This window comes from Stegastes partitus, unplaced genomic scaffold (assembly GCF_000690725.1).
Source record: "Stegastes partitus isolate 25-593 unplaced genomic scaffold, Stegastes_partitus-1.0.2 Scaffold168, whole genome shotgun sequence".
Lineage (NCBI taxonomy): Eukaryota > Metazoa > Chordata > Actinopteri > Pomacentridae > Stegastes > Stegastes partitus.
This window is the reverse complement of record NW_007577899.1, coordinates 591,629-603,265: the sequence shown is the minus strand read 5'-3', so window position 1 is coordinate 603,265 and position 11,637 is coordinate 591,629. Positions and strand designations below refer to the sequence as shown.

Below are 11,637 nucleotides of genomic sequence, written 5' to 3'. Positions count from 1 at the left end.
GGTTCCCACGGCCCGATCACTTCCTCTTTTAATAAATGGCTCATCAATATGGCTTTCATCACTTACTTTATTTTATGCAACTAAACAGTTTAAGTCCTTCTCTTCCACACCCACTATTGGCACATTCACCAAATTTTAAAAGATTTTTTTTTTACATTGTTGATAATAAACCAAACATCAAAATCTAATTAAGAGCTACGAGTCTTTCCTCAAAGTTTATTAAATACCTGCAACACCAGATATTTATACATCAGGCATGTATAAATGAACAATATGGTCCCTCTGTGTCATATTTATGTGCAAAAAAAGCTTCCATTAAATGGGAATATAATAACATCTTGTTAAATGTAAAGCTGAAGCTAGTGGCATGTTAGCTTAGCTTAGCATAAAAATGGAAATGGAGAAACTCTGGCCTTCACCTGCCCAAAGGTAACTCAGTTTTAACACTTTGGGTTTAGTGCAGATTGTTGGTTAACAATACAGAGCATGTACGTTTGTGGCCTTGAGCCATTTCTTTTCTTCAAGTCAGCTGTTCCAAGCATTTATGCTAAGCTAGGCTAACAAGCTCCTAAATGAAATGAAATGAAAAGAAATGAAAAGAAATGAAATGAAAAATACTTTATTTATATTATTTATATACTTTATTAAATGCCTCCTAATGCAGATTAGATGCACACATTACATAAGAAAAAGCCTCTCACAAAATTCTAACATAATTGTTTGTTGGTGAAACTATCATTTCCACTAAAAACATTAAGAACCACAGAAGCAGAAACCAAACTGTCCTTCACAGTAATGTGGCTTCTGCAGAGTGGCCTGTTTGTGTTGTGTTGTCCAGCTCCTGCAGCAGGAGGACTGTCTGCGTCCTCAGTAGGGTTAAAGCCACGAGCAGGGGGCATAAATCTGTATCTGGGGTAAAAGGAGGGGGCGGAGGGGGGTATATTTTGGGCCTGAGGTGTGTGTGTTCATGCGGGGGGAGCTGGAGGTGGCAGCGCCTACAGCTTGTCTCATGTGTCAGTGTGCAGCCGAGTGTCGAGGCAGCTGCTCTCTGGTGAGTGTCCCCAGATCTCTGCTTTTTCTGTCTCTCCTGTGTTTTACTTTCTCTACTGTCACATCTGCTTCTCTGTGCACAAGCTCATCTCTTAGGGGAGTGTTGTTGGATGTTTTTTTTAAAATCCTGTTTGGCTGTTTCAGAGCTGTGACTTGAGCTAAGGACTTTTTTGTTTTTTTTTCCTGTTGCAGTCAGTTCACTGCAGATTCAAACACAAATTCAGGTCAGGACTGCAATCATAGCTACAAATGTGTAATTTATTGAGGCAATATGTGTTTACAAGACAGATTAAGCATGTAAGCACTGCAAGACAGGTCTCGTGCGAGACCAGTATTTTTAGAAAAATGTTAATCTGTCCTGTCATGAACAGCTAGGCCTCAAGCAGAGAGTTGCTTGTGTTAGAAGTCAAACTCGCTTACAGCTTCAGAGGCGCACTGCCTGCGTACCAGCATAGAAACCAGTGTGATATATTTAGTTTGAAGTGATGTGCAAATGTTTTCGTTGGAAAAGCAAAGAAGTTAAGAATTCAGCTTCACATGCTCATTTTAGTCGCTGACATGATGCTTTGAATTAAACTTACTGCAGATATATCGCTATTGATGAGTTTATCGTCTCGTAAAATTACAATATAGATATTTAAAAACATCGTCACCATTATAAAACTTGACCACTAGAGAGAACTAACTAGATATAAATAACTAGATTTTCTTTGCATATATTAGACTTTCATGTAGATTTTTTAAGCTTTCAAATATAGCAACAAAAAAAAGCTCAAAAAAACTAAAGCACAAGAAAAAGGAAAGTCTAACAACACTTCCCCAAGATTCACATTGGCTCATTTATCCCCCCACAAAGGAGAAAGTTTCATAAATCTAAACTTGTGGTGATAAATGAGTCCTGTCATGCCTTGCTTCGTAGATGTGCATGCTGATCACCCTAAATAAAGTCATGCCATCTAATCTTAGCGCCCTCAATATCACAGCAGGTTTGATGCCCCATTCAAAGGCTGGTTGCTTGCGCTGAAAATGACCCTGCCTCTCCGCCGTGCAGGAATGGCCTCCACTGGGAACCTTTCTGAAGAGCAGGTGCACTGCTCCATCTGCCTGGACGTCTTCACCAACCCCGTGTCCATCCCCTGCGGACACAACTTCTGCCAGAGCTGCATCCTGGGATACTGGAAAACCAGCCCTCTGTATCAGTGTCCCATGTGCAAGAAGTCCTTCTACAAAAGGCCCGACATCAGCGTCAACACTGTGCTGAGGGAAATCGCGGAGCAGTTCAAGGAGATCAGGGTTAAAAGCGTGGACGGGAAGGGGAGCAGGGACGAGAGAGAGGGGAGAGACAGCAAGTGGACAATGGAGAGAAAGAAAAAGGAGGATGAGGAGAGGCTTCTGGAGAAAGACCAGAAGCAGCAGCTCATGGAGGAGCTGAAGCAGAAGCAGGAGGAGGAGAGGAGGAAGAAAGAGGCGCTGAAGGAGAAACAAGCAGAGAAGAGGCCACTTCCAGAGGAGCTACCACCACTGCTCCCTAGAACCTCTCCTCCACCTTCGCCTCAGGACACACCTCTGTTTCTACCACCGCCAGCTCTTCCAGAAACCTCACCCCCACCCTCGCCTCACATCCCAGCGCCTTCTCTTCCTCCCACTTCACCTCCGCCCGCCTCCCTCCCGTCTCCTCCCTGGGGTGAGGTTCTGTGTGATGTTTGTCTGGGCGACGGCAGGCCGAAAGCAGTCAAGTCCTGCCTCGTGTGTCTGACCTCCTACTGCGAGGAGCATCTGAAATCCCACTCGGCCAGGTTCACCAAGCACAAGCTGATGGAGCCCGTGGCCAACATGGAGGACAGGATGTGTCCGAAGCACGAACGGCTCCTGGAGCTGTTCTGTAAGAAGGACCAGACTTGCGTGTGCGTCCTGTGCACTGAGACGGACCACCGGGCCCATTACACCGTCCCTGTGGAGAGGGAATGGACCGACAAGAAGGTGATTTGCTGTCATTTAAATCAATAGTGAAAAAGATTCTCTGGGGTCTCTCAAGGCAGAAATCTCATTGGTGGAGTTAAACCACAGTTGGAAGAATACCAGCTCTAATGCAGTCTCACACCAAATTCCTGTCACACAAGACATTCAAACTGATTTTAACACATTTTCACAGCGATTCCAGATTCTACAACCTTTGCTGAGACCATAAACAGCTGGCCCTACCAGACTATATAAGGTTGTAGCAGCAGGTTCCCTTGACTGTGTGACGCTGAGCAGAGAGTTTATGGCTTTATTACCCTGCTCAAGTAGTTATATAGTAACTGTAAGCAAACATGATGGAAAACATTCTGCGTAGAAAGTTTAATACAAAACATTTACTAGCAAAGTGCTGCTTGTACCAGTTCTTGAAAATGTTCCAGCTTCCGGTCTTCCTCAAAAGATGAAACAGGAGGTAGCTATGTCAAACTGAAGCAAAACAAACTAAGATACCTTGGTAGTTAGTCTACTACCGGAGAGTTGCTCATTTTTTGGTGATCTAGTGTTTTTGAAGTCAATACAGTTTGAGTCAAAACTTTCAGGGATTTGTTATAAAAACCAAAGTTCAGCGTGTGGATTTATTTTATAATGGAGCACAAAGTTCACCATCTACAGCTTATCAGTGCTTCTCTGGGTAATACATGACAACATAACATGATTGTAATCACATTACATTTGTCTGAGTCTTGTTCTCACCATGACATTTTCCTGTGAGGTCCCTCTTGGGCAACTGTTCCTGTTTGCTTTTTCTTCTCTCCTTATCAAGACAGGGATTTGTGTTCCTCCTTTACAGGATGTAACATTATATTGTTAACTGGCAGGTTCATGCTATTTGAAATCGTGTTGTACAGGCGCAGCTGAAAAGGACAGGAATAGACGTCCAGCAGATGATCCAGGACAGGGTGAAAAAGGTGGAGGAGATCAAGCACTCTGTGGAGCTCAACAAAGTGAGTCCACATGGGATCAGATACTCACACTAGAGATGCATTTACACACACACACAACATCATTCATTTAGTTTGTGTTTTCAGGCCAGTGCTAAAAGGGAGATCGAGGAGAGCATGCAGGTGTTCTCGGAGCTGGTGCGCTCCATCCAGAGGACTCAGGCCGAGCTGGTTCTGGTCATCGAGGAGAAGCAGAGGCAGACGGAGGGCTGGGCTGAAGGCCTCATCGCTGAGCTGGAGCAGGAGATCGCTGAGCTGAAGAGAAGGAACACAGACCTGGAAAACGTGGCCCGGACCGACCACATCCACTTCCTAAAGGTCAGAACATTTACAATATTCACGATAACTGTGGGTTTAATGCAAATTTGCCAGTTGAAGCTTTTATCCTGAAAGATTTTGAAGGTGAAGAATGATTGCAAAGAGCAGTGTTTATATTTTAAGGTACTGACATTTCTGTGAATATTTCTCTGTTTCCTGCAAGTTTTCATTTGCTGCTTTGCCCTGATTGCAAACAGGAGGATAACGTTAAACTTGTTCTAGTTTACATTTTGTATAACTCCATCTTTTCTTCCACCATCTGCGTTGGTGGGACATTCAGAGAGCTTATTCATTATTCTGTTATGATGCTGTAGCAACAGCGCCCTCTGTCTGTTTTGCACTGCAATGAAATCCAAACACATCACATCAAAAACACACGGAAGATTAGAGACACCAAATCCAATTATTTTGTTTAGTTTCTGAAGTGCAACTATACCTTAAAGTCTGTGGGATACCCGTTTGAAGAGGAGAAAAATCACTATAGGTTGCAAAACATGGGTTAAAAGATGGATGTTCTTAGCTGTTGAGTAACTTGTTTTTAAGTCGTCTTCATGCTGCGTCTCTCTGCAGAGCTTCCCAGCACTCAGCACTCCACCATCTGTTAAAGACTGGTCTGAGACCAGTGTTCCCACTGATGCCTGCGTGGGCATGATCAGGAGATCCGTGTCCAAACTGGAGGCAACGCTAAATGAAATGATTGACAAACTGTCCGAAAGCGGTAGGATTTCCTTTAAGATTTTAAAATGTTTCTGTCCATTCTGTTTTTTTAAAATTAAAGCATCTCCACACGACGAGGACGTATGTTAAGAGAATTTGTGTTTTTCCTTTTGCAGAGATCAAAAAAATTCAGAAATATACAGGTACAGTTTTCCTTTATTGAATTTGGTTTGTTTTTCAATCTTAAAACTGTCCAACAAAATGAACATCTCATGTGTCTCATGTGTCTGCAGTGGACGTCACTCTGGACCCAGACACCGCTAACCCCTGGCTGCAGCTGTCTCAGGACAGGCATCAGGTGAGACACCTGGGCGCCTGGCAGGACCTCCCAGACCACCCCGATCGATTCGACACAGTGGTCATAGTGCTGGGCCGCGAGGGCTTCACGTCAGGCAGACACTACTGGGAGGTCCAGGTGGGGGACAAGGACGACTGGTACCTGGGCGTGGCCAAGTCTTCTGTCAACAGAAAGGGCCGGCTCTCCGTGAGCACCACCCAAGGCTACTGGGCTCTGGCCATGAAGAAAGGCCAGGGGTACCGGGTGTCAACGTCCCCACCGTTACTGCTCGCCCTCGACCCGAAGCTCAAGAGAGTGGGCGTGTACGTGGACTACGAGGAAGGCCAAGTGTCGTTTTATGATGTGAAAGCTCGGACCCATATTTACACGTTCGAAGACACGTTTACAGAGAAGATTCTGCCCTTTTTCTACCTGTACTGCTGCGACAAAGCCTCTGATACCATCGTCATCTGTCCCGTGAATGAGAAAAGTCTGATCAAACAAAGCTAAGGACAAAACAACAATGAAAGGCCTTTGTGAAGTGAATAACAGACTGTACTTTGCTGTAGTCGAACCAGATTTTTATTGAAAATCTCTGTTCTGTGTATATGTATTGAACATAGCTAAATAAATAAGTCACTGCACACCTTATGTATGTATGGATGTATAAGATGTACACCAATAGGTGGAAGACAAAACCTCAAAGGGACAGTTAGCATTTTGATAAATAAGACTGTTTGCATTGTTTCAGAGAGTTTAATGAGAAGATTGGTAAGACTCTCAAGACTGTCCATCATATATGAAGCTAGCAGGTTGTTAGCTTAGCATAAGACACGGCGCGAGGGGAGACAGTTTGCCTGGTTCCACATCAAGGTTGCAAAATTGTACCAGAGTTTCTAAAGCTAAGGCTTAAAGGACTCATTTGACACTTTGGGACACTAGATCATTTGCTTTCTTGCTGAGAGTTTGACAAAAAGATCGATTTAACTCCCATACCAGTGTGCTAACAATACAGCTTCAGCTAAAGGCAGTTGGCTGCAATGGCAGCTTCTGAAGCAGGCCATTCCAGACGTCCCTCTCGCCAACAGCGTTTTCCGGTTCCTCCTGGGGGATCCCGAGGCGTTTCCAGGCCAGATGAGATATATAATCCCTCCAGCAGGTTCTGGGTCTACCCCAGAGTCCCCTTCCAGTTGGACACGCCTGGAAACCCTCGAATGGAAGGCCTCCAGAAGGCATCCTAATCAGATGCCCGAACCAAATCAGTTGGCTCCTATGATACGAGGGATCTATTCCAAGCTCACTCTGGATGTCCGATTTCCTCACCATGTCTCTAAGGCGGAGTCTGGCCACCCTGTGGAGGAATGTCGTTTTGGCTGCTTGTATTCACCACCTCATTCCTTCAGTCACTAGCCAGAGCTCCTGGTCATGGTTGAGGGATAGAGTGCAGATCGACTGATGAATCGACACTCAGTCTGGTATGAGGCCGGCTTTACTTGTGTAACTTTCCGTTTGTCCATCTGACACTACCTTTTCCATCACTTGTGAAAGATCCTGAGATACTTAAGCTTCCTCACTTGGGGCAGAAACTCCATCGGTTTCCTTTCCACACTGTATGCTAAAGCTAAGCTACCAGGCTGCAGCACTTTGCTGCACAGACACAAGCGCTGCTGAAAGTCTTCTCACATAACTTCTGGCAAGAATGCAAACATCTGTATTACCTAGAACGAGTGTTTCCTTTTAAATGCACGAGTCAAATCAAAGCAAAGTTTAGTTTCTACTCTTATTTTGTAACTGCATGTTGATATTTTTGTGTGGCTGATCCTGCAGAAGTTGTATGAGAAGTGTTTACAAGAATAAATTTCCTCTCAAATATGCACAAATGTCCCCATTGCTGGCTTCATGAATCAGACACTTCTAAGTTTCATTTTTAGTGAAGTGATGTAAGTTGACCACACCCACAGAAGTGACTGGAGCTCCCTCAGCTGCTCAGGCTGTGTTTTGATCGATCTCCATGTGAGAGACGAGTGCTGAATAGAGCTCAGCGCCTTCATCCCGGCCTGTGGTTCTGTCTGTGGGGGCAGTTCAGGCCTCTGGGGTTTGCAGAGCTACAGAGAGTCAGGTGAGCCAGACTTCTAACTTATACTGCTTTTTCTTTTTGCCTTTAAAACACAGAACAATGAGACTGTAATGCAGAATTAAAATGTGCAAGAGGATTCATGTGAATGTGAGTCATTGGGCGGGTCTGGATTCAGTTGGTAAACAGCCTAAAAATAGACTTGCAAATACCTTTCTAACTTTTTGGCCCTCTTGTGATGGAAAAACAAAAAGGAACGTCATACTGTATTTGATACGAAAAGCTTAAAATCTAAAGCATAATAATCGTTTTCTCCTACAGGTATCCCATCATGTCGGCTGTCAGCGTCCTGGCTGCGTTGCCGGAGGATCACTTCCAGTGTTCGATCTGTCTGAACGTCTTCACCGACCCGGTTACAACACCTTGTGGCCACAACTTCTGCAAAACCTGCCTCAGCCAGCACTGGGACAACAGCGAGTTATGTCACTGCCCCGTGTGTAATAAAAGGTTCTATGTGAAGCCTGAGTGCTCCACAAACACGGTCATCGCAGAGATTTCAGCCCAGATAAAGAGGAGGAAGGTGGAAACACTCGAAAATGCCGACGCACCGTGGAAGGTGAAGTGCGACGTGTGCAGAGAATTGAAGCTGAAGGCCTTGAAGTCGTGCCTGGTGTGTCTGACGTCGTACTGCGAGGCCCACCTGGAGCCTCACCTGACAGCTCCCCCGCTGATGAGACACAAGCTGATCGAGCCAGTGGAGAACCTGGACAAGAGGATGTGTAAGAAGCACGAGAAGATCCTGGAGTTTTTCTGCAGGGACGAACAGGTTTGCATCTGTCTGCTGTGCTGTGAGACGGACCACAAAGACCACAAGACGGTTCCTGTAGAGGATGAAGCGCCTCTGCAGAAGGTAACATATTTTATGATCATAACAGAACCTTAAATGAAAAATGACTCATTTAATCATATTTATTGTCTCAAAATTGTGTGTTTTAGGAAAATATTGAGTCCAAAAAAGCAACAGTCAAGCTGATGATCGAGGACAGGATGAAAAAGATAGAGGAATTTAAGTATTCCTCTGCAATGTGCAAAGTGAGTCTTAAAACCATGAAAAAAGACAAAAAAACAGTTAAATGTAAATCTGTGCTGATCACAAGTTTTTCTTTGTTACAGGACAAAACAGACAAAGAGATTGAAAGCAGTGATGCACTCTTCAGTTCCCTGATGAACAAAGTAGAAGACATGCAAACCAAACTGAAATCGAACATCAACGAAAAGCTCAGAAAGTCACAAGAGAAGGACGAAGCGATTATTCGAGAGCTGCACGAGGAGATCACACAGCTGCAGAGAAAGCACTCAGAGCTGGAGGAGCTATCGCAGAATGAAGACCACCTTCAACTTCTTCAGGTTAGTCAACGCCTACATGAGCCACATACACAATAAGGTGCAACAGATTCTTGTTTGTGCCATTTTGCATATTTTCCTCCCGCCCTCCCTGTCCCATCTGCTCCATGGTTTGGGTTTTTAAAGATTAAATATAGCTGCCACTCAGCATCATGTGCCTGTGAATCACTGCAGACTTTTCAGGCTCTGAGCTCCATTTCCGACACCAAGCGCTGGTCCACGATCAAGGTTTACTCAGACCTGTGTGTGCACACACTGAGGAGAGCCGTGAGTCATCTGGTGCACGCTTTTAAAGCAGAACTGAAGACTCTGACAGAAATCGGTACATATCTGCTGCTTTTGTTTCACTCACAAACACGTCTCTGTGTCACCAGTGGGCCATAACTGTGTTTTTATTCCTTACAGAACTGACCAAAATTAGGCAATATAAAGGTGAGATCATAGGTGCATTCAGTTTACAATTATTGCTCAAAAAAAAGAAGCTGTAACTAAGTTTTTTTTTGTTTTTTCTTCTTTAGAATCCATCTCCTTCAACCCGTCCACTGCTGGTTCCAACCTGGTGGTGATTGAATACGGGTCACGTCTGAAGTACTACGGAAATGCAAGCCCCTCATCATCTGACGACTCGGACAGGTTCAGCTATCCCATGGCTTTTGGGAAGAAGGGCTTCACCTCAGGACGACACTACTGGGAGGTCCAGGTGGGCCTGAGAACCAACTGGGATGTTGGTGTTGCCAAGGCAACAGTAGACAGATCAGGGAGGGCAGCTCTGACAAAGAAAAATGGATTCTTTGCCATAGGAAAGCGATGGCGTGCTTATCTAGCTCACTGTAATGAATCCAAAGAGCTCCACCTGCATCCCAGACCGAGGTATATCGGCGTTTATCTGGACTACGACGGGGGCAGAGTCTCGTTCTTTGATGTGAGTGAGAAGTTGCACATTTTCTCTTTTACAGGGGAGTCTTTCACACACAAGCTGTTCCCGTACTTCTACCTGTACAGTAAAGCAAAGAAACCCGAGTCTTTGCACATCTGTCACATCTGGGGTCCAGAACTATCCTCTGTCTCACTTATTCCCTCCAACAAGCCAAATAACAACCAGACAGTCTGAGATCGCTGTTTGGTCGAAGATAAAACCTTTCAAAACCTACTGCAATCACACAGATGCCTTTTGGAACAACTGATAAAGCGTCAACACATTCTGAAGTTACAATTATGAAATCAATAATTGACAGCTCACCCAGTCCTGCCCCTCTGTACTTCCTGTTGCTTCACCTATATTGCATGGCACATAATCATTTTACAGACTACGGCAGTAAATCCAGCAGAGAAACCTGTAAACACTGCCTTTAATTTAGGACTTGCAGGCTACAAACATGATCTCTTCCTAAAAGCTTGAGGGTAAAACTTCACTTCCCACCTGAAATGTTCACATTCTCACCAGCTGGTGATGGAACCGATGGGTTTACACTTAGAATGACAACAAACTCGCTCATGTATTATGTAGCACAACTTGAATAAAACATAAAGTCAGCGGCTTCAATCTGCTCGCTGCGTCCACACGGGCTGCGTTCAGGCGGAAGTGCAGCTCATTCGCTATTCAGCAGCACTCAGAGCTCAACACACTAGATTTGCACATAAAATGGAAACATGAAAATACACCAGACTGGAGAATAAAACAGGCGGCATCAGTTTAATGAGATGGACAACCGAACAAAACATGGCTGTCACGGAGGAATCAGGAAGTAGGACAGGAAGTGAAATGAATCGGCCGTACTTCAGGTGTAACACAGGCGGCTGGCAGGGTCTAACAAACAAAAATACACAACTGACTCCCACACATAGTGGAGTGTTGGTCTTTAAATTAACCTTTAACCCCTAAAAACTAAAAACAACAAACTCCTTGTTCTGCATTGTTTACAACTTACTCAAGAACAGAAAAACACTCTTTACTCTTTATTTCTTAGTTTTTTTTGGGATAAAAAGTTCAGCTTCTTTTTGTTTTTTCATGTTGTGAAACTTAAACATGTAGAGAGAACCAAGCTTGTACATAAGTTGCCATGATACGACTCCCCAGCAAGCAGGGAACGTTCCTACAACGTTGGCTAACATTACCTACAGGTTGTAATAAGGAAAGCATGTTATACTTGTGTTCAAAGAATGTTTTAAGGGTATTTCTTATTTCAAAATAATGCTCCTATGAGGTTAAAGGTTAACGAAGTGTTTTAACTGGAACGTTCAGGGAATGTTGGAAAGATGTCAGATTGTGTTCCTGAACCAACATTAAAAAAATGTTTTTAAGATGTTATTGAAGATGTTTTTGTTGTTTGTTTTTTTTAAATAAAATGTTCCTGTAAGATTACATTAACAACAGTTTCAAAGTTTTGCCTGCAATATTTTGAGACTGTTTTGGGAATGTTGTTGGGTAAACACTTTATGCAACATTCCCACAATGTTGCACGATAACCAAGGACAAACGGTCTCAGAAAATGTTTTGAGTAGAACGTCTTTTGTGAGCTGTATTCTGCCTTCATGAGGAACACTTTGGAAACATCACTAGAACTATCTCAGAACGTTTTTAGAACAAAACAAGTCGAGCTGGGTCGACGGTGGCGGTTCAGTGAGAGTTTAAGTCAACAGTTTATTCAGATCTTTAACTGGCATCAACACAAACTAATGAAAACGAATGCAAAGAAGTGAGCAGGTGGAGGTGGAATCATTTACTGTTTGTTACTGATTATTCTGCAAAGCTGCTGTAATGTCTAAAAAAAGCTGGATGACTGTGTGTGTTTGCATGTTTGCTAAAAATAAACCATTAAACGCGCATTTGTTGAAAT

The 11,637-nt window shown here is 43.8% G+C and overlaps 2 protein-coding genes across 3 annotated transcripts; both read left to right on the top strand.

Annotated features, from left to right (window-relative positions):
* Positions 1 to 999: 999 nt before the first annotated feature.
* On the top strand, positions 1,000 to 7,198 carry LOC103355816 (E3 ubiquitin-protein ligase TRIM39). The gene is made up of 8 exons (XM_008279734.1): positions 1,000 to 1,051; positions 2,034 to 2,439; positions 2,488 to 3,030; positions 3,918 to 4,013; positions 4,098 to 4,328; positions 4,899 to 5,046; positions 5,162 to 5,188; positions 5,279 to 7,198. The coding sequence occupies exons 2-8, from the start codon at positions 2,077 to 2,079 to the stop codon at positions 5,830 to 5,832; spliced, it is 1,962 nt and encodes a 653-aa protein (XP_008277956.1). The 5' UTR covers positions 1,000 to 1,051; positions 2,034 to 2,076; the 3' UTR covers positions 5,833 to 7,198.
* An 85-nt stretch (positions 7,199 to 7,283) lies between these two features.
* LOC103355803 (E3 ubiquitin-protein ligase TRIM39-like) lies at positions 7,284 to 11,626 on the top strand. 2 transcript variants are annotated; one of them, XM_008279719.1, is made up of 7 exons: positions 7,284 to 7,441; positions 7,718 to 8,306; positions 8,393 to 8,488; positions 8,570 to 8,803; positions 8,984 to 9,122; positions 9,206 to 9,232; positions 9,319 to 11,626. In XM_008279719.1, the coding sequence occupies exons 2-7, from the start codon at positions 7,728 to 7,730 to the stop codon at positions 9,909 to 9,911; spliced, it is 1,668 nt and encodes a 555-aa protein (XP_008277941.1). In that variant the 5' UTR covers positions 7,284 to 7,441; positions 7,718 to 7,727; the 3' UTR covers positions 9,912 to 11,626. The 2 variants fall into 2 exon arrangements, with proteins under 2 accessions (XP_008277941.1, XP_008277940.1); XM_008279718.1 differs by having other exon boundaries at positions 8,975 to 9,122.
* The last annotated feature ends 11 nt before the right edge of the window (positions 11,627 to 11,637 follow it).